Here is a 26497-nt window from a genome sequence, read left to right on the forward strand (position 1 = left end):
TATTAATCGAATATTTTTAGTGATTTGTGATTCGTTAAAACTTGATTACATGTACATTTGTATTTACTCAGTTTGCACCCCAATACTGTTGTGTTTAGCTTTTCGTAGATCAAAAACAGCATACTGCACAGGGCATACAGCATATACTTAAAATACATTCTAGAAATCCCCAATTTTACATTGTTCATGCAATAGTTGTTGATTAATAATATAACAATTGTAGCCTTTGGTTGAGCTCAATACGATGTTTTATCGACCTAGTGAAGCATATCAACCTCGGAATTCGTTATCATTCAATATGCTTCTCTCAGGTCGATAAAACCTCGTATCGATCTCATACAAAGGCTATAACTGTATAATATCATTCAAACGCACGCAAGTAGTGATTGCTCCACTATTCATATACCCGTCGCGTTGTTTTGGCAATCGAATGTTTTGCTTTCTAAACCTGAAAAACGTGATCATGAAACATGTTGAAATTGCTATAATTGCTTCTGTGTATTTGTCGTGTTTTTTTTTCTTCTTTTGTTGTTATAATTTGATTTCTTTTGTTTTAAATTGTACTGAAAATTAGCGCTTTGAAAAAAGTTGCATGTATAACAGGTAACCAAAGCGCAATTCAAGGGATGTATTGTGGTTTTTGTCATAGACCCCAAGTTTAATGTTATTTTTATAAGCATATTTCTTAAATGAAATACACGCTTTATAAATTTCATACATCCGAAGCGCTTTTCTGGATAAACCCTCACCACAAAGATCAAACCTAAGCATTTGAAACCCAGTGAAGCGTAAAGTCTAAAAGTAAAGTTAGAAACTAAATGTATAGTTTTGAATCGCTTTACAAGTACTGTAACTAGACCGTTTATAGTAAATATGAGCCATTAAACATATACTTCGTAGATGGAAATGGAACAATTTTACAATATCTCTGTTTTTTAAATATCTTATATACCATTTAACGTCACAGTACCCAAATTGCACCGAGTACCCAAATTGCACCTATTTAGCAAAAATAGCAGCGAAAACTCTTGCAAGTTTTCTTAGGGACTAAACAATTTGTATGTTTTTATCATTTGACATTATGCACGTCTTTCAAATAGGTAAATATATTTAAATATTCACAAAACGTTCACAGTATATATCAACAGCTGAAGTGTTTACTGGAAAAAGTAAAATCTGCGAAAACGTCGCCATGCGACGTCCACAAAAAAGTCATCTTTTAAAAATGAGCAAATACAATATGTTACAGGCATCAATTTCTTAAAAAAAGAATAGTAAGCATGGACTATTGTCAAATTGTTCAAAATATTTGAAGAAATAAAACAAAACATCAGTTATTCGATTTTTACGGACGTGAATTTAAGCATGGATGCAATTTGGGTACTCCTCATTGCCGAATCATGGGTCGTTTGGATGTAGGTTCAAACCCATTTTTCTATGATTCAATATGGATTCAGAATTAAATTGGTGAAATTGTATAGTAAATAAGGATACATCTACAAAAATAAACATAAAATGGAAACTTTTGTCTGGATCATAAAAAAAGTAGGTGAAAAAACTGTCAAAATAGGTGCAATTTGGGTACCCTAACATTATATGCTTGAAAATATTTGAGTTGTTATACATGTTATAATAATGGAAATGTCGTTACGATGAGGATGACACTCACTCGTGGAAGGTAAAGTTTAGACTGCTCTGCTTAGTCCTTTATTTTTTTAATCTAATATGTCTTGTGCTATCTGAAGTTATATATGTTGGTTTTTTCAAACCTTTGATCTCAAAATCACCTGTATCTGATTACAGTTTGCGCAATCATCATAAATAGTTCGTATTTTTTAATATAGTCGATTAATATTCTTGACTTGAATTTCATATAAACATGTAGTGTCATCAAAAACGACATTGTAACACAGGTTTACGAGGAAACGGTTGAAACTAATAACGTATAAAAAGGACAATCTTCTCGCAAAAATAATCGTCAAGAAGTAATCAATTTAAAATGGTGGTGAAAGTTAAAGATTTATATCTCATGTCTCTGTGTTTGCTATTTCATTATTTGTATAGTAATGCTATTTCATTATTTGTATAGTAATGCTATTTCATTATTTGTATAGTAATGCTATTTCAATATTTGTATAGTAATGCTTTTTCAATATTTGTATAGTAATGCTATTTCAATATTTGTATAGTAATGCTTTTTCATTATTTGTATAGTAATGCTTTTTCATTATTTGTATAGTAATGCTATTTCATTATTTGTATAGTAATGCTATTTCATTATTTGTATAGTAATGTTATTTCATTATTTGTATAGTAATGCTTTTTCATTATTTGTATAGTAATGCTATTTCATTATTTGTATAGTAATAGGTTTTCTAAATCCTTTGTATTTGATTTTTTTTCTTAAAGAATGCAATGCAAATTGGAAAACTTAGAACAGTTCAAAATAATGTGCTATGCGAAATATGCGGATATCAAGTTTTCACGGTATCTGTTCAGTAATGAGAAACGGAAAAATTTAATGCGCAATATGATCCCCACATATAGATGTAAACAAGGATATGGCTACAGTGTAACTACGGTACCATGTACATTGTCAACAACGTATTAATTTACAAAATTAAATTAAGGAAATGTTGTTTTTATTTGTCAGTCCAACGCTTAAGGAAAAATTGTGTGTCAAATAAAAAGAATTAATGAAATTATTTTACTGTATCATACATTTGGTAATTGTCATATATGTACTTACCTATATAAACACAATATTATACATTGCTTGCGACATTATCCTTATTATTTCCATCATTTCATTTCATTTTTTTGAGGGTTCTTTTATTCAATAGTCTGGGCCCGTATGCATAAAGCTACTTAAGTTAGGATTTGTTCCGAACGGACGTATCATTGTCATTTTGTTCAGTTTCTTTTGTTACCTATTCTGACGTCGGACTTGGACTTCTTTTAAACTGAGTTTTACTGTGCGTATTGCTGTGTGTTTGTTTATTCTACATTGGCTATAGGTATGGAGGGAGGGTTGAGATCTCACAAAACATGTTTAACCTTCCGCATTTTTGCGCCTGTCCCAAGTCAGGAGCCTCTGGCCTTTTAGTCTTGTATTTCTTTTTAATTTTAGTTCACTTATATGTTTTGGAGTTTAGTGTGACGTCCATTTTAACTGATCTAGTACACACTTTTGTTTAGGGGCATGCTGAAGCCCGCCTCCGGTTGCGGGATTTTCTCGCTGTGTTGAAACACCCATTGGTGGCCTTCGGCTGTTTTCTGCTCTTTGATCGGGTTGTTGTCTCTTCGACACATTCCTCATTTCCATTCTCAATTTTATTGTTCTTAAGTCCAGCCTAAGTCCAGTCATATCAAATTTTATGTTTTGTGAACCTGATTAAACCGAACATCTGCCAAAACCGAACAAAATCTTAAGTCCCGAAGAGGTTCAGTTTAGTATGACCCGAAAATTGTTCGTTCAAAAGTTACTATTTTATATCTTTTTGTATATAGTATGAAATTAAGAGCTCGTGGCATATTTCATGATTTGTCTTATCATTTCGATTCCTTATCGATCTAAATAATTGACAAGTTACATGTATTTTACGCTAAACTATAATCCTGTCATTTACATTAATTATTAAAGATTTATATTCGTCAGCTATATACATATTATAATTGTCAACAGAAAAGATTTATAATGATAAATAAGAAATAACATTTACCTGTAATCTACCTGTACACAATCGGCGCAAATGAAAGAAAAAATCGGCGCAAATGAAATGCAAATCGGCGCAAATGCAAAACGCCGTTGACACATAGTGATATAATTGCCGAAAGCGACTCTTGACAAACTTGAGAAACAAAACATGTTTAAATCTGTAATCCCCGCTTTCGGCAAAACGCGAATTTATATTATTTGGTAACAATATATTTTGATTGGTTCACTTCCGCATGTCAATCAGTCTTTGAAATTGTATTTTAGATTTGTTTTTCGATGTTGTTATTCAGTTATGTTTTTGAGATAGAAATATATGGACGTGAATAAATATGTAAACCTTCCAGCGACTTGGACGTTATATTAGAGACAGCTAGTTTCCCCCGAAAATGCATTATATGACCGAGCCGACAAATAACCTGGTCATATTAGACAGGTTTCACTGTATTTGATTATGGCAATTCAACAAACTTTGGTTCATCTTCTTTATTCTGCAGGCCTTTTGGGAAAAACAAAAACCGAACAAGAAAGAGCAGAGAAAAAAAAAGAATGTCTTGCAACGAAAACATACCAGGTCCCATGACTCGATACTTTGATCAGACTACAGGTCTGTTAATAAAGGATAAACATAGATTTTATCATGAAAGAAATGAATATGATCGATATCATGTGTGTGGTAAAGAGTGGAAAAATGAGGCCCATCGGGAAACTGGTGACAACACTGGCAGACTGGTAAAGTGTGGAATAAAGAGGCATATCCAATAATGAGGCCAATCGAAGAACCGGTGATCATGCTTTGAATTGTGATACATGTTATAATTAAAGCGTTTAGTTAAAATCACCTGTTTTAAGAGCACATGATGACGCACACTAAACCTTATACATGTGATGTATGTGATAAAAGATTTAGTCGGAGTCATAACTTTCATATACATACCAGAATACACACTGGTGATAAACCTTATGAATGTGAGGATTTACTCATAGGCAGCGTTTACAGAGACACACGAGAATACACATCGGTGATAACCCTTATAAATGCGATGTATGTTGTAAAGGATTTACTCAGAGGCAGAACTTACAGAGACACATGAGAATACACATTGGTGATAAACCTTATAAATGTGATATATGTGGTAAAGGATTTATTCAGAGTCAACACTTACCGTTACACTTGAGAACACACAATAGTGATGAAAGAGAGGCGAAAGATAAACGTCATAAATGTGATATATGTGGCAAAGTGTTTAATCTGAGTGAAAAGTTACAGAGACACAAGAGAACACACACTGTGATACACCTTATGAATGTGATATATGTGATAAAGTTTTTAGACTGAACCAGCAGTTGCGGAGACACACGAGAAAACACACCGTTGATACGCCATATTAGTGTGATGTGTGTGGTAAAGCCTGTTTTGACATTATCGTCTTGCAGAAACACACGAGAATACACAATGTCAATAATCTTTATAGATGTGATGCATGTGGTAAGAGTTTAGTTAAAGGCAACCTTATCAGGGACAAGTTTGGTTTTTTTTTTTGGATGGAGAGTTGTCTCATTGGTACTCATACCACATCTTCTTATATCTACACACAAGAACACACATCGGTGACAAACCTTATAAATGTGATAAATGTGGGAAAGGATTTTGTTTGAAAAATCAGTTAAAATAGCATATGAGAATTAATACACTCTGGTAATAAACCTTATAAATGTGATATCTGTGAAAAATGGTTTAGCCAGAGTACAGACTTACGGAGACACATGGAAATACACAATGGTGATAAACCTCATAAATGTGCTATCTGTAAAAATGGTTTAGTCATGCAGAGTACAGGCTTACGGAGACACACGAGAATACACACTGGTGATAAACCTCATAAATGTGGTATATGTGATAAAGAGTTTAGTGTAGGGATCATCATTTACAGAAACAGATTGGAATACACACTGGTGATAAACCTGATAAACGTTATGTATGTCATATATGTGTGTGGTAAAGAGTTTATTCAGAACAATGACCTACAGAGACACATGAGAACACACACCGGGGATAAACCTTATAAATGTGATGTATGTGGTAAAGAGTTTAGACAGAATACGCACTTACAGACACATATAATCACGCACTCTGGTGGTAAAGCACATACTTGTGATGTATGTGGTAAAGGGTATTCTTTGCTTGTTAGTTTACTGAAACACATGAAAATACACACTGGAGAATAACCGTATTTATTCAATGTACATTTCATGTGGTAAAGGATGTGGTGACAACAGTGCCTATCATATAGACACATGAACACACTGATGATAAAACTTATAACAGTAACAAAGTCTTTTATATGAGTCAATACTTTCAGAAACTACGGGAATGCACACAGGTGATGAACCTTAATAAATGGACGGGGTTTACAGAATATTGAGAAATGGATATATAATAATAATATATCTTTCTTATACAGCGTACATAATACTTGTGACAAATTCAAACCCTAAACTACAATAAAAATCAACGGATTTTGATAAATATATAAGTATATATATATACACAAGCACAAATAATTAAGAATCCCCTGTCCTTGGCGCCTAAGACTGTGTTATTAAGGAACCTTTATCACTTGGTTAAGATGTGAAGGCCGGATTGAGCAGGACCACTCGTCATTTCAGATCTGTCTTGGTGCTGCGGTGCTAAGCGTGGAGATCAATATCACTTCTTCTTTTAATGTCCTAATTATGCTATTATAAGAATCAGACTATCTAATAATCTGTTCTGGTTTCCAGAAAACTCGCCACTAAATTTGAACATCTTGACATCCGGTGATTCGTCATTAACTAATGATGAAAATGAAAAAAAAAAATAAAGAATGAATATGTTTTTTTTAAAGAGTTAAAGAGGTCTTTAATTGTATAATATAGCACAAAAAAGTACATATAAAGAATATATGTATATTATGTACAACCATTCACACATCATCCTTTTTTACATATAGTTTAAACATATTTTATTTACTCAAAGTAAAATGGATTGGACACAAGTAAACCATACTTATATATATACTTATACCGAATAACAATAAATTACAATACAATATTAATGTGAGCATGCAATAATTCAGAATATACAATACTATAAGAGTCTATCTATTGAAAAAAAAAAAGATAAAATAATAATAACGGAAACATTGGTAATGATGATGAGGATGATGACGTGAATGTACCGTAATTCAATATTAGTATCATATAACAACAAATCTCTCAGACCTTTTAATAAACTCGAATACATGTTTAAATATATTGACGTTTTGTTCATACGAAAGGTTCGGATTACTAGATGTTAGTAACTTAACATTTAATATAAGGTCGCCAGGGAGCCATCTTAGATTGTTCATCAGAATTTCTCTCTGATGTGTATATAAAGAACAGCCGAAAAGGAAATGGTGTACAGTCTCAATGTTGCATTTACAAAAACAAGATGGGTCAGCAATTATATTGACTCTAAACAAGTCATAGTTCAAGAAAGATGAATAGCATCTGAATTGTGTTAGAATCATATTTAGTTTCCTCGGTCCATATAAATAGTGCTTCGGTACATCTTTATTTATAGTATTTAGCCTTTTTAATTGGATTTTAAATTTTGAGATAGAGTCTGATTTTCGAAGGGACAAATCGGTATGATTCCATAGTCTAATAGTTGATGGTATAAAAGATTCTTTAGTAAGGGATAATCTACAAAAAGGAACAATGATATTATTGCCATTTCGCAAGGGATATACAGTTGTGCTCTGTACACTGGGTGGAACTAGATTACATAGATAATCTGGAGCATGTTTATATTGAACGTTATAAAACATTTGTAATTTTCGTCTTTTCCTCCTGTCAGCTAAAGTTTCCCACCCAACTTCCTCATACCGCTTTTCAGATTTTGTAAATATAGGCAAACCAGTAACTATTCTAGCAGCTTCTAGCTGCAGACTTTCAAGTTTATTAGCATATCCTATCCCACAATTATCCCAAACCTCAGTTGCATATTCAAAAATAGGTCTTATAAAAACTATATAGAGTTTTTCTAAGTTTTTCCTACAAAGTTGATACGGTAACTTGAGTTTTCTCAGTATATTTAAATGTTTCGTTACACTAATAATCAGATTGTCTATATGGCTTTTCCACTGAGCATCAGAGCAAAACGTTACCCCAAGGTGTTTGTGACATTTTGTAATAGGAATTTCTTTGTTATTTAAGCAGAATTTTAGATCTGGAGCGTCATTATTTGAAAAAATCATTATTTCTGTTTTGTCTGGATTAAAAGACATAAGCCACCTTTTTGACCATTCGCTCAACTCCTCGAGGTCACGACCAATAACATTTTTTAAATTTTCTTCGTCGTGCCCGGAGTAATTAAACTTTTTTACATATCCAATATATATATAATCATTGTGTTGTTTGCATGCATGCTTTGTAAATATTATATTGTAACAGTTGTAAATTGTTCATGTGAGAAGACTTTATAAGTTTGATTAACTTGTGTATCACCCCTTTTGCATATTTAAGCAAATAAAATATGTGTAACTAAACCACTCGTTTTCAGTAACAGAAATATTTGGAAACAAGCATTCTCTTTAGCAATTTCATTAAGATGGTACATAACACTACAGGGAGATAACTCTGTAAAAATCAGCTGAACGTTTTTATCACGGTTAAGGAAATATTAAGCTTCTCAATGATCAAAATAAGTGTTTGTCAAACTGGTAAAATCCAATGAAATTTTTCCGATAAAGTGTGTGGTTCAAGTTTTTTGAAATTTTTATATTTTTGTCAAAGGGTCAAAGTAAATACATTGTATTTTGTCAAAATTTTATGAAAATTAAACGAGCCAAATTCATTTTAGTCAAGGTGTTTGGTACCACCTTTGATAATACGTGAATTTTTGTAACTGTGACCGTATAGTAGCAGAAAGTATGATATATATATATGACAAAGATTTCTTTGAAATAAGTGACTAACATCAGTACCGACAATTCATCTTTTGTGGGGGCATGTTTTTAAGAAAAAATATATTGTCAGTTATTTTTAAAAATCGATAATATAAAACCTGGTTTTACAAATTCTCAACCACTATTATTATTATTATTATTATTATTATTATTATTATTATTATTATTATTATTATTATTATAAACCTTATCATTATCATTATTATTATTATTATTATTATTATTATTATTATTATTATTATTATTATTACTATTATTATTATTATTATAAACCTAACAAATGTGATATACATGTAATTAAAGTTTTGATTGTAAAAAAAGCGAATGTTACGTAGCAGTACCCAAATTGCACAGAATACCCGAATTGCATCCATTTAGAAAAAACAGCAGCGGAAATCTTACAAATTTTCTTAGAGACTGAACAATTTTCATTTTTATTATTTGACATTGTGCACGTCGTCTTTCAACATAGCTAAATATATTTAAATATACACCAAACTGTCACAGTATGTAATCAACGGATGAAAGATTCTCAGCGGAAAAGTAAAATCTACGGAAACGTCGCCATGTGACGTCCACAAAAGTCAACACAGGCATCCATGTCTTAAAAAATGAATAGTAATCATGCATGGACTATTGTCAAATTGTTTTAATTATTAGGAAAAATAAAAAAAAAAAATATTAATTATTCGATTTTTACGGATGTGAAGTTAAGCATGGGTACTCCTCATTACGGAATCATGGGTCGTTTGGAGGTCTGTCGTAATCACAGATATGATGAGACAAATCTTATATCGTGCAGAGCAGGTGAACATATATACACCCAGTTCCTGGAGCCTACCTATACCATGTATACGGTATAAGCACAGTGTCTAAATAAGCTAATGATCAAAGTTAGCAAGGCTTAGATTCGTCTCCGTAATTGTATCTTACAAAATATATAAATGTTTGAAAACGTTGTTTAACAGTTTACTTCCGCGGTTACTGTTACTGGTATACTCCCTCATTTCTAAGGACCACTCCATCGGGATTTAAAAAAAATGAATTAGATTTAAACATCAGTATATAGACATTGATATTTACATGTACGCAGGAACATATATATTGACCAGATTTTCCTGCATGAAAATGATATTTGCAAATCTGTACCCCAAAACATGATCAAGTAAAAAATATAAATGAATTTTGTAGGGTTCAGAAATGGAAAGGCCAAAATCAATCTTGCCCTATTTATCATAAGTGACATATTATTTCGTCAAGTAATTGTATGGACAACGCTCTAAATATTAGTATCACTTAAGGTTATTTAGCCTTGACTTGACCTTCATTTAGTCGCAGAAAACAACATATCATCTAAATTTGATTTCGTCAAAGCGTTGTCACGTTATTGCACGGACACTGTTTGGCAGCCGGCCGACCGGCCCGCCCGCCCACCATACATCACCAAATTTATAACCGATATTTTCCTTTGAAATGATACATTTATATACATAATATATTTTTACTTCATGATTATCTTTTTCTTGATCAGATTCCTGGCTAGTAATGAAAAAAGTGGAAAAAAACTACAGAAATAAATAAAATGTCTTTCACCGAAACTAAAGCTGGTTCCATGGTTGTCTCCCCTGATCTAACTTCAGGTCAGTTAATAAAGCAGGAATACATCAAATTTCATCCTACTGGTGAAAAACCTTATAAATGTGATTTGTGTGATAAAGAGTTCAGTAAGAGAACTTAATAGACATATGAGAACACATACTGGTGACAAACCCTTTAAATGTGATTTATGTAATCAAGAGTTTACTGAAAGTGGTAACTTACAGAAACACATGAAAACACATACTGGTGATAAATCATTCAAATGTGAAGTATGTGGCAAGGGATTTAGTCAGAATCATAGCATACAGAAACATATGAAAACACATACTGGTGATAATACATTTAAATGTGAAGTATGTGGCAAGGGATTTAGTCAGAATCATAGCATACAGAAACATATGAAAACACATACTGGTGATAAACCATTTAAATGTGAAGTATGTGGCAAGGGATTTCGTCAGAACTATAGCATACAGAGACACTTGAGAATACATACTGGGGAAACTCCTTATACATGTGATTTCTGCGGTAAAGGATTTGTCGAAAGATGTAATTTACAAAAACACATGAGCACACATACTGTTGATAAACCATTCAAGTGTAAAGTATGTGGCAAGGGGTATAGTAGGAATGATACAATGAAGGGACATTTGAGAAAACATACTGATGGTTAACCTTATGAATAAATTACATCAACAGGTGTCGAAAAGTTACATAAACTAAACCCGTCGAAGCTAGTGGTCCAGATAACATCAGTGGACGAGTATTAACGAAGCTACAACCAGTAATAACAAAGCTAGTGGTTCAGATAAAATCAGTGGACGAGTATTAACGAAGCAAGTGGTCCAGAAAACATCAGTGGACGAGTATTAACGAAGCTAGTGGTCCAGATAACATCAGTGGACGAGTATTTAACGAAGCTAGTGGTCCAGATAACATGAGTGAACGAGTATTTATATTAATGAAGCTAGTGGTCCAGAAAACTTCAGTGGAAAAGTATTAAGGAAGCTAGTGGTCCAGAAATCTTCAGTGGACAAGTATTAACGAAACTTGTGGTCCAGATTACATCAGTGGACGAGTATTTAACGAAGCTAGTGGTCCAGATAACATGTGTGGACGAGTATTAACGAAGCTAGTGGTCCAGAAAACATCAGTGGACGAGTATTAACGAAGCTAGTGGTCCAGATAACATGTGTGGACGAGTATTAACGAAGCTAGTGGTCCAGAAAACATCAGTGGACGAGTATTAACGAAGCTAGTGGTCCAGATAACATCAGTGGACGAGTATTAACGAAGCTAATGGTCAAGATAACATCAGTGGACGAGTATTAACTAAGCTAGTGGTCCAGATAACATGAGTGGACGAGTATTAAAGAAGCTAGTGGTCCAGATAACATCAGTGGACGAGTATTACCAAAGCTAGTGGTCCAGATAACACCGAGTATTAAAAGAACTAAAACTCAGATCGAACCTAAACTAACTATCGAATTTTTTTTTTTATTTTGGTTAAATTGACGTTCAGTGGAAAATACTACAATACTTAGCCTATCATATACCTGCCAATTGTACCGGATGATTCATTACATTCTCAACACATTTGGTCATTAGATATGTTTTTAATCATATTGGTTTAAATTATTCAAATACCCTTGTAATAATTTGTCTGGCCATGAATTGACTCGAGTCGAGAAAAGCGTTACTATATTGTATAAAGATAGTACACTAAAATCATTACAACATGCAACGCTTTTTCAAACAGTAAACATTCAACGATCAGTTCTATTTTAGATGTGTTATAAAATCATTATCTTTGATAACTTTAATAAACGACCCCAAAACGACACACATGGGTCATAGAAGTTTCATTGTCTATCTGTTAAGTTATTTCGTTAGGTATGGCACACAGGGGTCGTTAAAGTGTCACCATCTGACCATCTGTTGTAAGTACACCGTTTGTTTAGGCATTTACCATTAAGGGGGGTATGAGTTTTATTTTTCTCGGAACAAACAATTTTGGAAAACATTTATTTTGTCTCAATGTTGAATTAATTCTACCCCTTTATTTTCAATTGTAAGAAAAAATAGTCACAAAAAATAAGCCACGGATAAAAAAGTATCAAGGAAAAAAGTCACATGAAATAAAGTTGACTACTAACATGAGCAACACGACGGGTGACATGTGGAGCAGGATCTGCTTACCCTTCCGGAGCACCTGAGATCACCCCCAGTTTAAGGTGGGGTTTGTGTTGCTCAGTCTTTAGTTTTCTATGTTGTTTTTTTGTGTACTGTTGTTTGTCTGTTTGTCTTTTTCTTTTTTAGCCATGGCGTTGTCATTTTATTTTCGACTTATGCGTTTAAATGTCCTTTTGGTATTTTTTGCCTCTCTTTCACAATAATGAGAACAATTAAAGTTTATTTGGTATTTTTAATGTGTGTGTGAGTTTGTGTTTGTGTTTTTAAAGATGTTCAATATAGGATTGAATTGGAATATTTAAAACATGTGTTTTTACTAATTTTTAGTCCCCTACCGACGAAGTGGCCTTATGTCCAACTGGGGATGAAGAGGATAAGTAAGTACCGACGAAGTCGAAGGGGACTTTAGGTTTGCATTCCGTCTGTCTCACAGGCACTTGTCTCAGAATTTTTTTTCCTATATACCTTAATATAACACAAGGTACTTAACTCGTATTTTTGAAAAATGTCACCCGGTCGCGAAATTCCGTTATATTTCGATTTATCGGTTGTCAACCCCACTAAAACTTGTTATGCCGTAAATCTAAATTGAGTTTATCTACACAATGGTGTATAACACGCCTACCTTTGTTGTCGGAATCATTCGTAGCAGTCCTACCCAAGTATGTCAACCGTAATTATTTTAGATTGAATCATTGCATTTAGCGACGCAGGTCCACACCCGATATTGGTTTTATTTATATATTACCGATTAATGTCCTATTAGTGGGAATTATAAGAAATGCTCCTCAAACAAGGGATTTAAAGAGTTACAAATCAGTCTTCCTGAATTCTATCAAGCTTCATGTAAGCATGCTATACTGTGTGATGTATTTTCAGATTCATCACTGGTCAACTGCATTTTTCGTAATACTTACCGTATATATATTCTAACCCATAATGCCCATGTATGAAATTGTCGTCCCATTTTTCGCAGGAACAACAACGTTAACTCAAGGTTTTTTTTCGATTTGGAATCAATTAAGCTTTTTCATGTTTGATGTATTTTTAAACATCCATGACTCCGTCATAAACTGCCTTGTAATTGCATACAGCTGTTGTATCATTAGTGACTGGCGTCCATGGCTCATAGTTCAATTTTAAACGGTTAATGTTTTTTTAAGAACACGAATAAAAACCAGATTTCGTTCGTAACTATTATGTACAGCATGGTGGCTTTACTATAATCACATTATACATATACAAAAAAAATAAAATAAACTAACATTACTTACAATTAGATTTTCTTTGATAAAACCAGAGACATATAATACAATGTATTTATATGTCTCTGATAAAACCAGTGATTTGTTTTCAACTCTTAATTAACAAAAACAAGCTATCATGATAATATAATATATTATAGTTAATTAATTATATGCATGCATAAACAAGAATTTAAAAGAAATTATTAATGTAGATTTATGTATTATTAACTTTCTAATTATCTAGTTTTTTTCATTTCCCCCTCGGTAACAAATAACCCTTTCCAATACATTTACACTCAAATATTTATTTAAAAAAAATAGTGTATGCGACGTTTTGATCATGTGATCAATTTATATAACATGATTTATGTGTGCATTATAACAATGATTTGTATAGTAAATAATTAATTCCGCGCTTTCTATTAAAAAAAACACTGATGCAACACCTTGCTCGTATTGTCATTTGATAAAACATTTGCAAGCATAGATTTGATATTGATACGGATTATAAGAAACTTGCGCTCCATATGTAATTATAATCAATTATTCCCCTTTGATTTGTCTCCGATGAAAACTGTTTCGACAAACTCTGAAAATATTATTTAATAGAGGAAGAAAACGTGAGTTCAAAGTTATTTTTTACTTCTGCAAATAATGTAAGTCAACTGACTTAACACACGAAGAACCATTTCACGGAATAAATGAAAATAAAGAGAAACTCAAAGACCAACAAAAGGCAACATGTTTATATTATTATATGTTCGGTTATTATAATCAATTCAAATTACTTCATAGATAAACGACTGTATAATAACTAGATACGTCATGTTGCACTATAAATTTAGGATTGAAAACATTTTTATTGATATTTGGTTAAAAAATTATCTATGGAACGCTCGATTAACATTTATTTATTATATCAATCTACTGTGATGTGTTTATAATGTTTTTGAATGTATAAATACTGAAGTATTCCAATTGTCATATACTTACCCCCCATTTTCATCCAATGTGTATTCTTTTATTATTTATTTGAAGAGAAACATGAGAAAGGGTATGGAAGTAGATGCTAAGAAATGTACTTTAAACGAAATACAATCTATATATATATATATATATATATATAAATATGAATGAAATAGTACTTTTATTGCTTCTGTTCATTGTGTACATGTAAGATTTTCAAGATTTCAACAGTGAAAACCTCATTCCTTTCTGCAAGATTAATTGACATAATGTATTCTGGGTAATATTTTGTAAAGCATACAACAAAACATTGTGATTGGTTAAGAACGTTATAAACAATGGAAATTCAACCAATAACATGATGTTATTTAGGCGATACACAATAAATTAACCCACAGTCCTTAAAGTTCTTTAAAGGTGATTGGTACCCAGTGTAGTGGAACTCTATGTGTCAACGTATATTTTTCCACCTAACAGAAGTTCCACTGGAAACTTTGTTATAAACAATGTCATAATATCTGTTCCTGTTGGAACAAATATTCTATTCCATTTATTCTGTTAGGAACAAATACTGTAATATTTATTCCAGTGGAAATAATATTCCAGAATATTTTTTCCAATATTATGAAGGAACTTCTATTTCGTGACATATGCTATTTCATCATTCCCATATAATACATGTAATACTTTTTTCCATAAGTAATTTTTATTTATACATGTTATTTTTGATTAAATATATATATATATATTCATTTTTTAACTTGTTGACTCTTGAGTATCACCATTCTTAAACAGACATGGTTAACTTGTATCCTTTAATCAGACAACTCTTTCTATTTTCAGTCATAAGATACATTGCAATTGTTAAAAACAAAGGCTTGAAATATTGAAATCAGACCACAGACAAGTTCAAATTTATACCATAGCCGACAAAAAATGGCAGAAACAAATATAAATTCTGATAATGACGATAAAGCTGGTTTGACAGTTATCTCCCTTGATCAAACTCAGACTACAGGTACACATATTGGCGATAAAGTTAGTTTGACAATTATATCCCTTGATCAAACTCAGACTACAGAGAAAATTGATATTTGTAATGTGTGCGGTAAAGAGTATCATACTGCTTTTAATCTAGATTCACATATCAGAACCTATAGTGGCTTTGAAACTTATAAATGTGTAGAGTGTTGTAAAATATTGAGCACTGAAGAGACCTTGCAGACAAATGGAACAAATACATGTGATCAACCTGATAAATTGCACACTGGTGATAAACCTTTTGAATTGAATAGTTTTGGTAAAGATTTTAGTGATAGTGCTCGTGTGTGCAGACACGTGAAAACACATACTTGTGATCAATATTATAATTGTGATGTATGTGGTACAGGTTTTAATCAGAGCAAGGACTTACAGAAACACATGAGAATACATACTGGTGATAAACCATATACATGTGGTGTTTGTGGTAAAGTGTTTAATCGGTTTTATGATCTACAGGTACACATGAGAACACATACTGGAGATAAACCTTATAAATGTGATGTATGTGGTAAAAGGTTTAGTCAGATTTCCCACTTACAGGCTCACATGAGAACTCATACTGGATATAAACCTTATAAATGTGTTCCTTGTGGTAAATGGTTTCATCAGCTTGGTACATTACAGAGCCACACGAGAGCATGCACTGGAGAAAGGCCATATGAATGTGATGTATGTGGTAAAACTTTTAGTGACAAAAGTAATATGCATAAACACATGAAAATACACACTGGAGACAAACCACATAAATGTCATGTATGTAGTAAAGGGTTTAGTCGGGCTGATAGCCTTAAGAAACACATCAGAACACACTCTGGTGAGAAACCTTTTACATGTGATGCATGTGGTAAGGGGTTTAGTCAGGGTACGCATCTGACGAGACACACGAGAACACACACAGAACATAAACCTTCTAAATGTAATGCATGTGGTAAAGTGTTTAGTCAGCTTGGAACCTTACGGAACCACATGAGAGAATGCATTGGAGATGGATGTCATAAATGTGATGTATGTTGTAAAGGATTCAATCGGGTGGATAGCCTCCGAACACACATAAGAACACATACTGGAGATAATCCTTTTGTATGTGATGTTTGTTGTAAAGATTTCACTAGAAGGAATGACCTTTTGAGACATATGAGAACACATACTGGTGAAAGACCTTATAAATGTGATGTATGTGATAAAAGATTTAGTCTGGAACATAACCGAGAGAGACACATAAGAACACATACAGTAGATAAACCTGCATAAATGTGATATATGTGGTAAAGATTTTAGTCAGAAAATGACCTTAATGTACAGAGACACATTAGAACACATACTGGAGTCCGAGATAAAACTTATTAATATGGTAAAGAGTTTAGTCAGAAAATAACCTAAATGTACAGAGACACATGAGAACACATACTGGAGTCCGAGATAAAACTTATTAATATGGTAAAGAGTTTAGTCAGAAAATGACCTAAATGTACAGAGATACACGAGAACACATACTGGAGTCCGAGATAAAACTTATTAATATGGTAAAGAGTTTAGTCAGAAAATGACCCAAATGTACAGAGACACATGAGAACACATACTGGAGTCCGAGATAAAACTTATTAATATGATAAAGAATTTAGTCAGAAAATGACCTAAATGTACAGAGACACATGAGAACACATACTGGAGTCCGAGATAAAACTTATTAATATGGTAAAGAGTTTAGTCAGAATAATGACCTTAACATGCTTGTTGTACAGAGACACATGAGAACACATACTGGAGTCCGAGATAAAACTTATTAATATGGTAAAGAGTTTTGTCAGAAAATGACCTAAATGTACAGAGACACATGAGAACACATACCTGGAGTCCGAGATAAAACTTATTAATATGGTAAAGAGTTTAGTCAGAAAATGACCCAAATGTACAGAGACACATGAGAACACATACTGGAGTCCGAGATAAAATAAAAACTTATTAACTATGGTAAAGAGTTTTGTCAGAAAATGACCTAAATGTACAGAGACACATGAGAACACATACCTGGAGTCCGAGATAAAACTTATTAATATGGTAAAGAGTTTAGTCAGAATAATGACCTACAGGGACACAAGATAACACAAACTCATGATACTGGAGATAAAACTTATTAATGTGTTTACATGTGGTAAAGAGTTTAATCATGATAATGACATACAGAGACACATGAGAACACATTCTTGATATAAAACTTATAAATGTGAATCATGAGATGTATGTGGGCAAGTTTTTTTTAATCAGCAGATCAGAGACAGAACTTGCAGAAAGTTGAAACATTTCAAACAACAATTTTGGACAAAAAATACTACTGAAACAGTTTGTCATCACAATTCCACTTAAACCACACAACATTTTATAAAACTTTGTAGATAATAAGGAAATACTATGTAGCTGTGCATATCGACTTTGATGTAACTCAAATTTTGGATTTATTGATTTGAACAGGAAATAAACTAAAATAAGATAATTCCTCGCTAAAATATTACACGATTTACATTCATAGCCCCCTTCATACTCACAATCAGGAAACATATCTTACCATTTCATTGTACTGTTGTGTCATCTAATGTCTAAAACACAATCTATGATATTTTCCAAAATTATAAGAAAGTCCTTGCATCACTAAAACTAATCCATAAATGAAATGCCTAAAAAGGAAGTCATGCATTAATTACAAACATTGCACTGACAATGAAACTAATTTTAAATACAACCAATCAAGAGATCATTTGAGCCTTGCGCACTTTACAATATTCTAAGTTTGTAAGAGAATGATAGTCCCTTTCTTCGTGATAAGCACTCGCTATATAACGCTCGTACTGTATCATGAAGAAAGGAATTATCATTCTCTGACATATACAAAGCAAGGCTGAAGCGTTTTCATCATTGATGTTATTATCATTCATATTTATTGGAGAGCATGCCAATATTTATGTTTTGACCAATGAATACATTATTTTCATAAGAACGCAAAAATTTGCTGCCTTATAATGGTATGGCAATGTTGTCGTCTAAAAACATTTGGTTTCCAGACAATAACTTGAGTATAAGTGTATGGATCTCTTGGAAATTGTACCACAAGGTTCCATGCCACAAAGAGAATGTTGGGATTGATTTTGGTGGTTCTGGCCCTAACCGTATAAGAATTTTGGGAAAAAATGGTCAAAAAGCAAACATTTTTCTGGTTTCTGAACATTAACTTGATTTTAGTGTATTGATTTGTATGAACTTGTACTACAAGGTTCCATATCTCAAAAGGAATATTGGATTGAATTTTGGGGTTATGTCCTCTTAGGAATTAGGGACCAAAAAGGGGTATAAAACAAGCATTTTTTAACTTTTTTTGAATTACTTATTTCTGACCAATTTCAAAGGGGTTTGATTAATCTTGAAATGTTGGGGTTCTTTGTTATGCTTAATCTTACGGTGTATTTAGAATTTTGATTCTGGGTCGTGTTTTTAAGTTACTCCAAATACAACCGCAAATTATTATAATGCTATGTCGTCGTCGTCGTCCGAAGACATTTGGTTTCCGGACAATAACTTTAGTTTATGTGTATGGATCTCTATGAAATTAAACCAAAAGGTTCAATACCACACAAGAAAGGTTGGGATTGTTTTTGGGGGTGATGGTCCCAACCGTTTAGGAATTAGGAGCCCAAAACAAGCATTTTTCTAGTTTCAGGACAATAACTTGTGAATAAGTATTGTGATTGCTCTGAAATTGTACCACAAGGTTCAACACCACAAGTAAATTTTTAAGGGGGTCAATTTTTTTTCCTCAAGATTTAAGAAATTGTCAATTTTCCAAAGAAAAATTTGGGGTCAGGGGCACAATTTATTTTGCTAATTCTTTGTATATATATACTATATAGTCTGAGTTCTTTGACTACATTTATTCTGTGTCAGAAACCTATTATGTGTCAAATATTTAATTACAATCCAAATTCAGACCTGTATTAAGCTTGAATAGTGTGGCCATTTTTGCCCCAACTGTTCAAGGTTGGACCTCTGTGGTCGTATCCAGCTGCGCTAGGCGAAGCAATTTATTTTACATTAAGAGATCTGTATCTGTAGCTGAGATGCCTCCCTTACAATGTTTTAGCTTACAATTTATCTTTTAGGTGATATGCTAATGAGAAGCTGTCATTTTATAATTACGGCCCTTTTCAGGCCCCCAACATCTTTCAAAAAGAGTGTATATTTGTTGTACTATAATGAAAATCAAAGCTTTGTTCCCTCAAGGATTTCTACAGTAAGACTTACTATACAAATCCTTGGTTCCCTGTCATGGCATTAAAAAGATCATTCTTCAATTCTTCCGTAAATATTTCAATTCATTTATTTACCCCCAATAAAGAAAAAAAAAACCAATTTGTTGGATAAACCAGAGACATAATACTATGTCTCTGGATAAACTGAATCCCTACTTGTTCATTTATGATTTTAACTTATTCCTATGTCACACAGTTTATGTTTATATATTTTATATTCTCTCTCTTAGATATAAGTCCTTTTTCACCAATTACTTTTTTCAAGATGCTTCATTTGGACCAAAAATCATTTTTCAAATTGAGTCATTTTACGGAATTTATTTTCGCCATTTTGCCTGTACATATTTATCGTACCTAATAATCCTTGGGAAAGTGTGGTCACCGGTACTGAACAAATAGTTTATGGGTAAATGGAACTTTTAGACCGCCAACGATGTATAAGACATTGACATGATAAAAGCTATGTGATTGAAAAGGATCATATTATAGCCAAAAGGGGCCTCGGTGGCCGAGTGGTCTAAGTAGTTACTACTGCAATCACTAGCCAGTCAACACTGAGGTTGTGAGTTCGAACCCCGCTCGTGCGGGTGCACTCGACTCCAATCTTAATTGACTAGGATTGTCAGTTTTCCTATCGAAGGTCGGTGGTTTTCTCCGGGCACTCCGGCTTCCTCCACCAATAAAAACTGGCCGCCAATAAATAGCCCAAAAGCGGTCTTAAAAGTGGCGTTAAAACACCAAAAATCAAATCAAATATTATAGCCAAATTCATCTAAGGTCAACTTTGCCAGAGGGAATTGGAACCATAGCTCCTTACTAATTTCTTAATTTAGGCATATCAACAGAAAAATTAACAAAGTTTGTAATAAAACATGTCAGTATTACCGAAGCACTGACTACTGAGTTGTTGATACCATTCCTGTACCAAGTCAGGAATATGACAGTTGTTGTCCATTCGTTTGATGTGTTTTATCATATAGGGACTTTCCGTTTTGAATTTTCCTCGGAGTTCAGTATTTTTGTGACTTTACCTTTTTACAACAAGGCGCGAACGTGTGGGGTGCGAACGTGTAGGGTGCGAATGTGTTTCAGGAGCGAACGGACCCAATACCGTACCAAAAGTCCACCAGCTGTTGTATAGACCATGTGCTACATGTAGTAAATGACAATAACACTAAGTCTATTAATTTTGTGCGTCCGAAGCGCTTTTGTTGGATTTACCCTCATGTGTAAATGCATTGTCAAATCTACATTTTGGCAAAGTATCAGAAAATTCTGTCTGAGGAAATATATAGTGATGATCCACCAACTTCGCCAATGTTAAACTGCTGGTCCAATCAAGAATGTAGGACAGAAAGTCACAGGACAAAGTCACTTTTCAGTTTTGAGATTTTTTTTCTTTGAATAAGAAAACACTTATTTAAAAGAAACAAACATTTTTGTATTTTTCTTGAACTATTATATATAAAGCAACTTAGTAATTAAAATTTATTTTATAAATTTCAATAAATAAATGAGAAAATTTCAAAAATGGCTTGTTACTTAAAAGGCTTTATGGTGCCAAGAAATATATCCTTTGCATGTTTAAAGTTTAAGAATTTATCAATTTATGAAGGCTAATGAACAATTTCCTAAGCTGTAAAATGAATATATGAAAAAAAAGAATATATTTGAAGATCTTTCTCTTATATATCCAATCAATTGTCAATAAATCATTTGTGACTTTTTGTCCTATCAAATTTGTGACTTTCTGTCCTGTGACTTTCTGTCCTGTGGCTTTCTGTCCTGTGACTTTCTGTCCTGTGACTCTCTGTCCGTTTACCTCCAATCAATGCCCGTTTAAAAAAGAGAAGTTAAGTCATTTTAACTGTGTATAACTAAGAGTACATTTGCGCAGTCGTTTACTTCATTTTTTGGCGCAAATTATTTTTACTTATTTTTTAAACTAGTGTTTAAACGTAGAATTTGCACTCAAAAAAAAACCGCATTTTTATCTGATAGATCAAGAAAACTACAAAAATGTTTTCTTATATTTAAAGAAAGATAACTCATTACTGAATTTTTACTTTTTGTCCTGCGACATTTTGTTTGTAACTTTTGTCCTCTTACTTTTTGTATGTGACTTTATGGCTGTGACGTTTTGTAGTGACTATTTGTCTGTAACTTTCTGTCCTACATTCATCTATGGTATGCAATACCATCCAGACCCTTATAAATCTAACTCGTTATTATCATGATTATCGGTAAAGTAAAATGAAATTCCCATATTTTCATACCTCTCACTCCAAATAATTTTCAATATTTAATTTGTTCACAACTACCTGCAAAATGCTTGAGTCCAAGAAAATTTGTGCGACGACTGATTATTATTTTGATGTAAGCCTTACAGGTAGCACGGTAGTATTTGCATTCCAGAATTTAGGTTGCTCTTTTGTGTACCCTACTTAAGTCAGTGTATCTGAACATTATGATTGGACAAAAAATACAGTATCAACTGAACATACTTTCCCAAACTGAGGGATGAATCAGGTGTAGAAAAATATGAAATAATTTTACATACAGATAAAAGTGAATTTTTGAGAATTTTTTTAAATTTTGTATTCACTGCACGATAAAAGACCTAAAAGCACTAGTGGCCTTAGGTTCTTAAAGATAGCAAAAAAAGTAAACGGTCATGATACATATTCAAATTCATTCCTGAATAGTAAAATGAAAGTACTTCAGTTAACTGTGAATGTAGAATTTTTAGCAGTGTTAGAAAGTGGTGAAAATTCTAAAAAGGCTATCATTATCCTTTATGGGCCAGGAAATACTACCGTGCCACCTTAAGGGGGATATACATGTTTACACTAAATCAATGAAGGATTCTTTTTTACCTATGCAATTTGTAAGTTTATCAATAAAAAGTTGATTAAGGGCAACTTTGATAAAAACAGCCCTTAAATTCCACCCCTGGGAGTAAAAATTGCTGATTCAGCAAATTTTGCCTGATCTGTGGGTAATAAAGTAAAAATTTACCTAGAAAGTAGAACTTCATTATTTTTATGTAACTTGCAATACATTTTTAATTATAAATGCTCGCTTTAACTTTTCGCAGTGTCTGACACATGTGCAACCACTGGAATTTGAGACGCGACATATTTTATTTGCCTGTACATCCTATTATTTTCACCGAAATAAATAAATTGCATAATTTCTTATTTTTTTCCACACAAGTACAGCTTTACTAGTTTTCTTTAGGTTTAATTTGTAGTTCTGTGGTAACATGACACCAGTATGAGCTTTTTTGGAACCAGCAAGTGGTTAAGGGGTCCTTACTTATTCATTTAGCCCTCATATTTGACTGAAATAGAGATAGCAATAGGGGTTTCTTTACACTGACAAGACATTTTTTTTGACAAAGAATGTAATTATGCTGTTTATCAGCCAGATTAAATAGTTTATTCATTTTCCATGCAAATGTCATTAATTGTTTTGATTTTCTGACAATGAAAAGCACAATAAAGGTAAAATGATTATGTAAGGGGACATAATTTAAGGCCAAGTAAATTTAATTAGTAGATTTTCATCCAAATTTTTGAAAAAAATGGGGTGGGTGGGAGGATTTTATTTTTTATTTTTTATTAGATATGAAACGCTCTTGTGACGTGTTCTTCATATATGCAAGTGTAATAATAAGGTTCTATCATGTATATACATGTATAACGAATCAAACATACAAAGAAATGCAAAAACCAAAATTTGAAACAGGATGTTATTAATGAAACGAAATTATCGACAGTTCCCGGTAACGAAAATGAACAAAAATCCGGAAATCGTAAATTTTTCAAAATAAAAAAAATTGGGGCGGAACGATTTCAGAGGGGCGGGCGGGGATGAAAATCTATCAATTAATTTTAATTGGCCCAACTTAATGCATACATAAGAAATAGACAAACAGTCAACTTAGAGATATATTCTAGTACATATATTGTCAAAAAGATTTTAGAATGATAGTTAACTGCCATCTAAAGGATCTTGTTGTGTTGCCTTCATAATCTGGAAATGCTTAAAGTAATGTAAGGCATGCTGTAAAATGTGGAATGGACTTTAATATCATTTTTCATGATTTGGTGCTTAAACTGTTTCTTTCAGTCAGATCAACTATAAATAGAGTTGGCAATCCAATAATTCCTCCTGAATCACCATGTTTGACTTCTGTGTTGATTTGAAACATGATATATTTGGATTTTGTTCACTCCTTAAGTAAAAATGGTAAGATGATAAAAAAATGAAAATCTGCCAGCTGGGGTAGGGGTGTAATCTTTCATTTTTTTTTGGTAAGAAATAAGTGCAGACTAGTATTCTTTATTGTAATATGTTACATAGTAAGAAGGCTATGCATCATAGGTGTCATGACTGATTTCAAGTTTGAAATGTCTTGGTTAAGGTAGCACGGTAGTATTTGCATTCCAGAATTTAGGTTGCTCTTTTGTGTACCTGTATCTGAACATTATGATTGGACAAACAATACAGTATCAACTGAACATACTTTCCCAAACTGAGGGATGAATCAGGTGTAGAAAAATATGAAATAATTTTACATACAGATAAATATGATTTTTTGAGAATTTTTTTTAATTTTGTATTCACTGCACGATAAAAGACCTAAAAGCACTAGTGGCCTTAGGTTCTTAAAGATAGCAAAAAAAGTAAACAGTCATGATACATATTCAAATTCATTTCTGAATAGTTAAATGAAAGTACTTCAGTTAACTGTGAATGTAGAATTTTTAGCAGTGTTAGAAAGTGGTGAAAATTCTAAAAAGGCTATCATTATCCCTTATGGGCCAGGAAATACTACCGTGCCACCTACACATTCCACCATATATACATAATTTTTAGCCCAATTGGGACTGAGCATGACAATGCATACACGCAACATAAACAACATAGAAATAATATGACTTTTGTATCACATAATTATCTAGACTCTCAAGCACTCAATTTTTATTCTGAAGGTTTTCCTTTCTTATTTCCAAAGTAGTTAAATTCCGCCGGTCCCCGGCTAATCCCCGATTGCTACATTAACCTCGATAGGATATAGACCGCTAGAGGGCGTAGAATTATTCTACTTAATCGGTATCATGATTGTGTTGAAATCTGAGGGTGTTGTTGGGTGAAATATTCTAACATATTTTTTCAATGTTATTAACATAGTTTGTATACAAACAAATTGGTTCAAGAGACACTATCTTCATTCATTAAGTTTACAATTTAAAAAGAAATGATTTTCATCATCTTATTATATACCAACATAAAATATACCCTATATTTTCTTTGTTTTTAAATATATCTACCAAATTCAATCGAAAGTGGGTGTTCACTTGTTCTGAATTATATTCGTGGTTCAATATATACAAGAATGTGAAAGACAGGGGGATCCAGGGTGTGTTCCAACCATATGATCCCATTCAAAAGCATTGATCGTAAAAAGGAGGGATTCCAACCCCGACCTGGAACCTCTGAACCCGCCACTGAAATATATGATTCACGTACTCCTGTCATTTCGCATTTTCTTTTTGAATGATTTTTATAAGAATAACATTTTTGTAGGAGTGGACTGAAAAGTGTGTGTGTGTGTGTGTGTTTGGGGTTTGGGGTTGAAAGTGACTTAACAATGAGATAAGCGAAAAACTTCTCCATATAGTCTTATAGTCTATAGAATTAAGTTATTTCATTTTCATTTCTACAGTCTTATTAATAAAAAAACCAGCATAATTTTGTCGTCTCTTTTTAAAGAGGGTTTGCCAACTTGAATTCCAGCTCCTACGTCGATTCTTGTTTATCTTTTCTTATAAATTATCCAGCTTCATGTCTAATTCCTTATAAAAGTATAGAATTCCAGGCTATACAGGAACAGTATTTTTTTTGGCTCAAAAGAAAGATAACTAAGTAACATTCAAACTCATAAGTCGAAAATAAACTGACAATGCCGTGGTTATAAAAGAAAAAGACAAACAACATCACACAAAATATACAAAACTAAAGACTTAGCAACACGAACCCCACCAAAAACTGGTGCTCCGGGTTTGCAGATTCTGTTGCTCCAGGTTTGCAGATTCTGTTGCTCCGGGTTTGCAGATTTTGTTCGATATCAAAAATTCAATTTAAAAAATGAAGGATTAACAAAACATATTGTAATGCATTTTTGATATCTACTTCAATTTGTCAGCAAACAAGCGTGGACACAGATCAGTGTGGATAGTAATAGATTGATTTGAGTTTTAGTACTTTGGGACTTTCATGCAGAATTTTGCGAGATATAATGTATGATATAAATAGTTATGTTATAAGGGTATTACCCCTTAGCTATATTTGATCCTTTTGTAGCAGAACTCATAGGTTTTTTCATTAATTGAATTTGTGGCCATAACTACATATTTAGTATGGTGCTCACTA

At 32.7% G+C, this 26497-nt stretch overlaps 2 protein-coding genes and 1 long non-coding RNA gene across 3 annotated transcripts; 2 read left to right on the forward strand and 1 right to left on the reverse strand.

Annotated features, from left to right (window-relative positions):
• Positions 1 to 1652: 1652 nt before the first annotated feature.
• Positions 1653 to 12882, forward strand: LOC127732476 (zinc finger protein 233-like). The gene is made up of 4 exons (XM_052241514.1): positions 1653 to 1678; positions 4703 to 4814; positions 10428 to 10745; positions 12829 to 12882. The coding sequence occupies exons 1-4, from the start codon at positions 1653 to 1655 to the stop codon at positions 12880 to 12882; spliced, it is 510 nt and encodes a 169-aa protein (XP_052097474.1).
• Positions 12883 to 14316: 1434 nt separating this feature from the next.
• On the forward strand, positions 14317 to 17027 carry LOC127732523 (zinc finger protein OZF-like). Its single transcript, XM_052241551.1, has 2 exons — positions 14317 to 14368; positions 15558 to 17027. Exon 2 carries the CDS (start codon positions 15651 to 15653, stop codon positions 17007 to 17009), a length of 1359 nt encoding a protein of 452 aa, XP_052097511.1. The 5' UTR covers positions 14317 to 14368; positions 15558 to 15650; the 3' UTR covers positions 17010 to 17027.
• LOC127732524 (uncharacterized) lies at positions 16915 to 18580 on the reverse strand. Its single transcript, XR_007996299.1, has 3 exons — positions 17787 to 18580; positions 17135 to 17692; positions 16915 to 17048 (listed from the first exon to the last, which is right to left on the reverse strand). It is a non-coding gene; the product is annotated as an uncharacterized LOC127732524 (long non-coding RNA).
• Positions 18581 to 26497: the final 7917 nt, after the last annotated feature.

The sequence above is a fragment of the Mytilus californianus genome, unplaced genomic scaffold, assembly GCF_021869535.1.
Source record: "Mytilus californianus isolate M0D057914Y unplaced genomic scaffold, xbMytCali1.0.p SCAF_25, whole genome shotgun sequence".
NCBI classification, from domain to species: Eukaryota; Metazoa; Mollusca; class Bivalvia; order Mytilida; family Mytilidae; genus Mytilus; species Mytilus californianus.

Excerpts from the sequence above, each read along its gene's own strand:
- LOC127732476 (XM_052241514.1), top strand. The coding sequence starts at position 1,653 with ATGAGGATGACACTCACTCGTGGAAG. Across the intron at positions 1,679-4,702 it reads ATGACACTCACTCGTGGAAG|GCAGCGTTTACAGAGACACA; the intron begins GTAAAGTTTAGA and ends ATTTACTCATAG. Across the intron at positions 4,815-10,427 it reads TACAGAGACACATGAGAATA|AGTTCAGTAAGAGAACTTAA; the intron begins CACATTGGTGAT and ends TGTGTGATAAAG.
- LOC127732523 (XM_052241551.1), top strand. The coding sequence starts at position 15,651 with ATGGCAGAAACAAATATAAATTCTGATAATGACGATAAAGCTGGTTTG.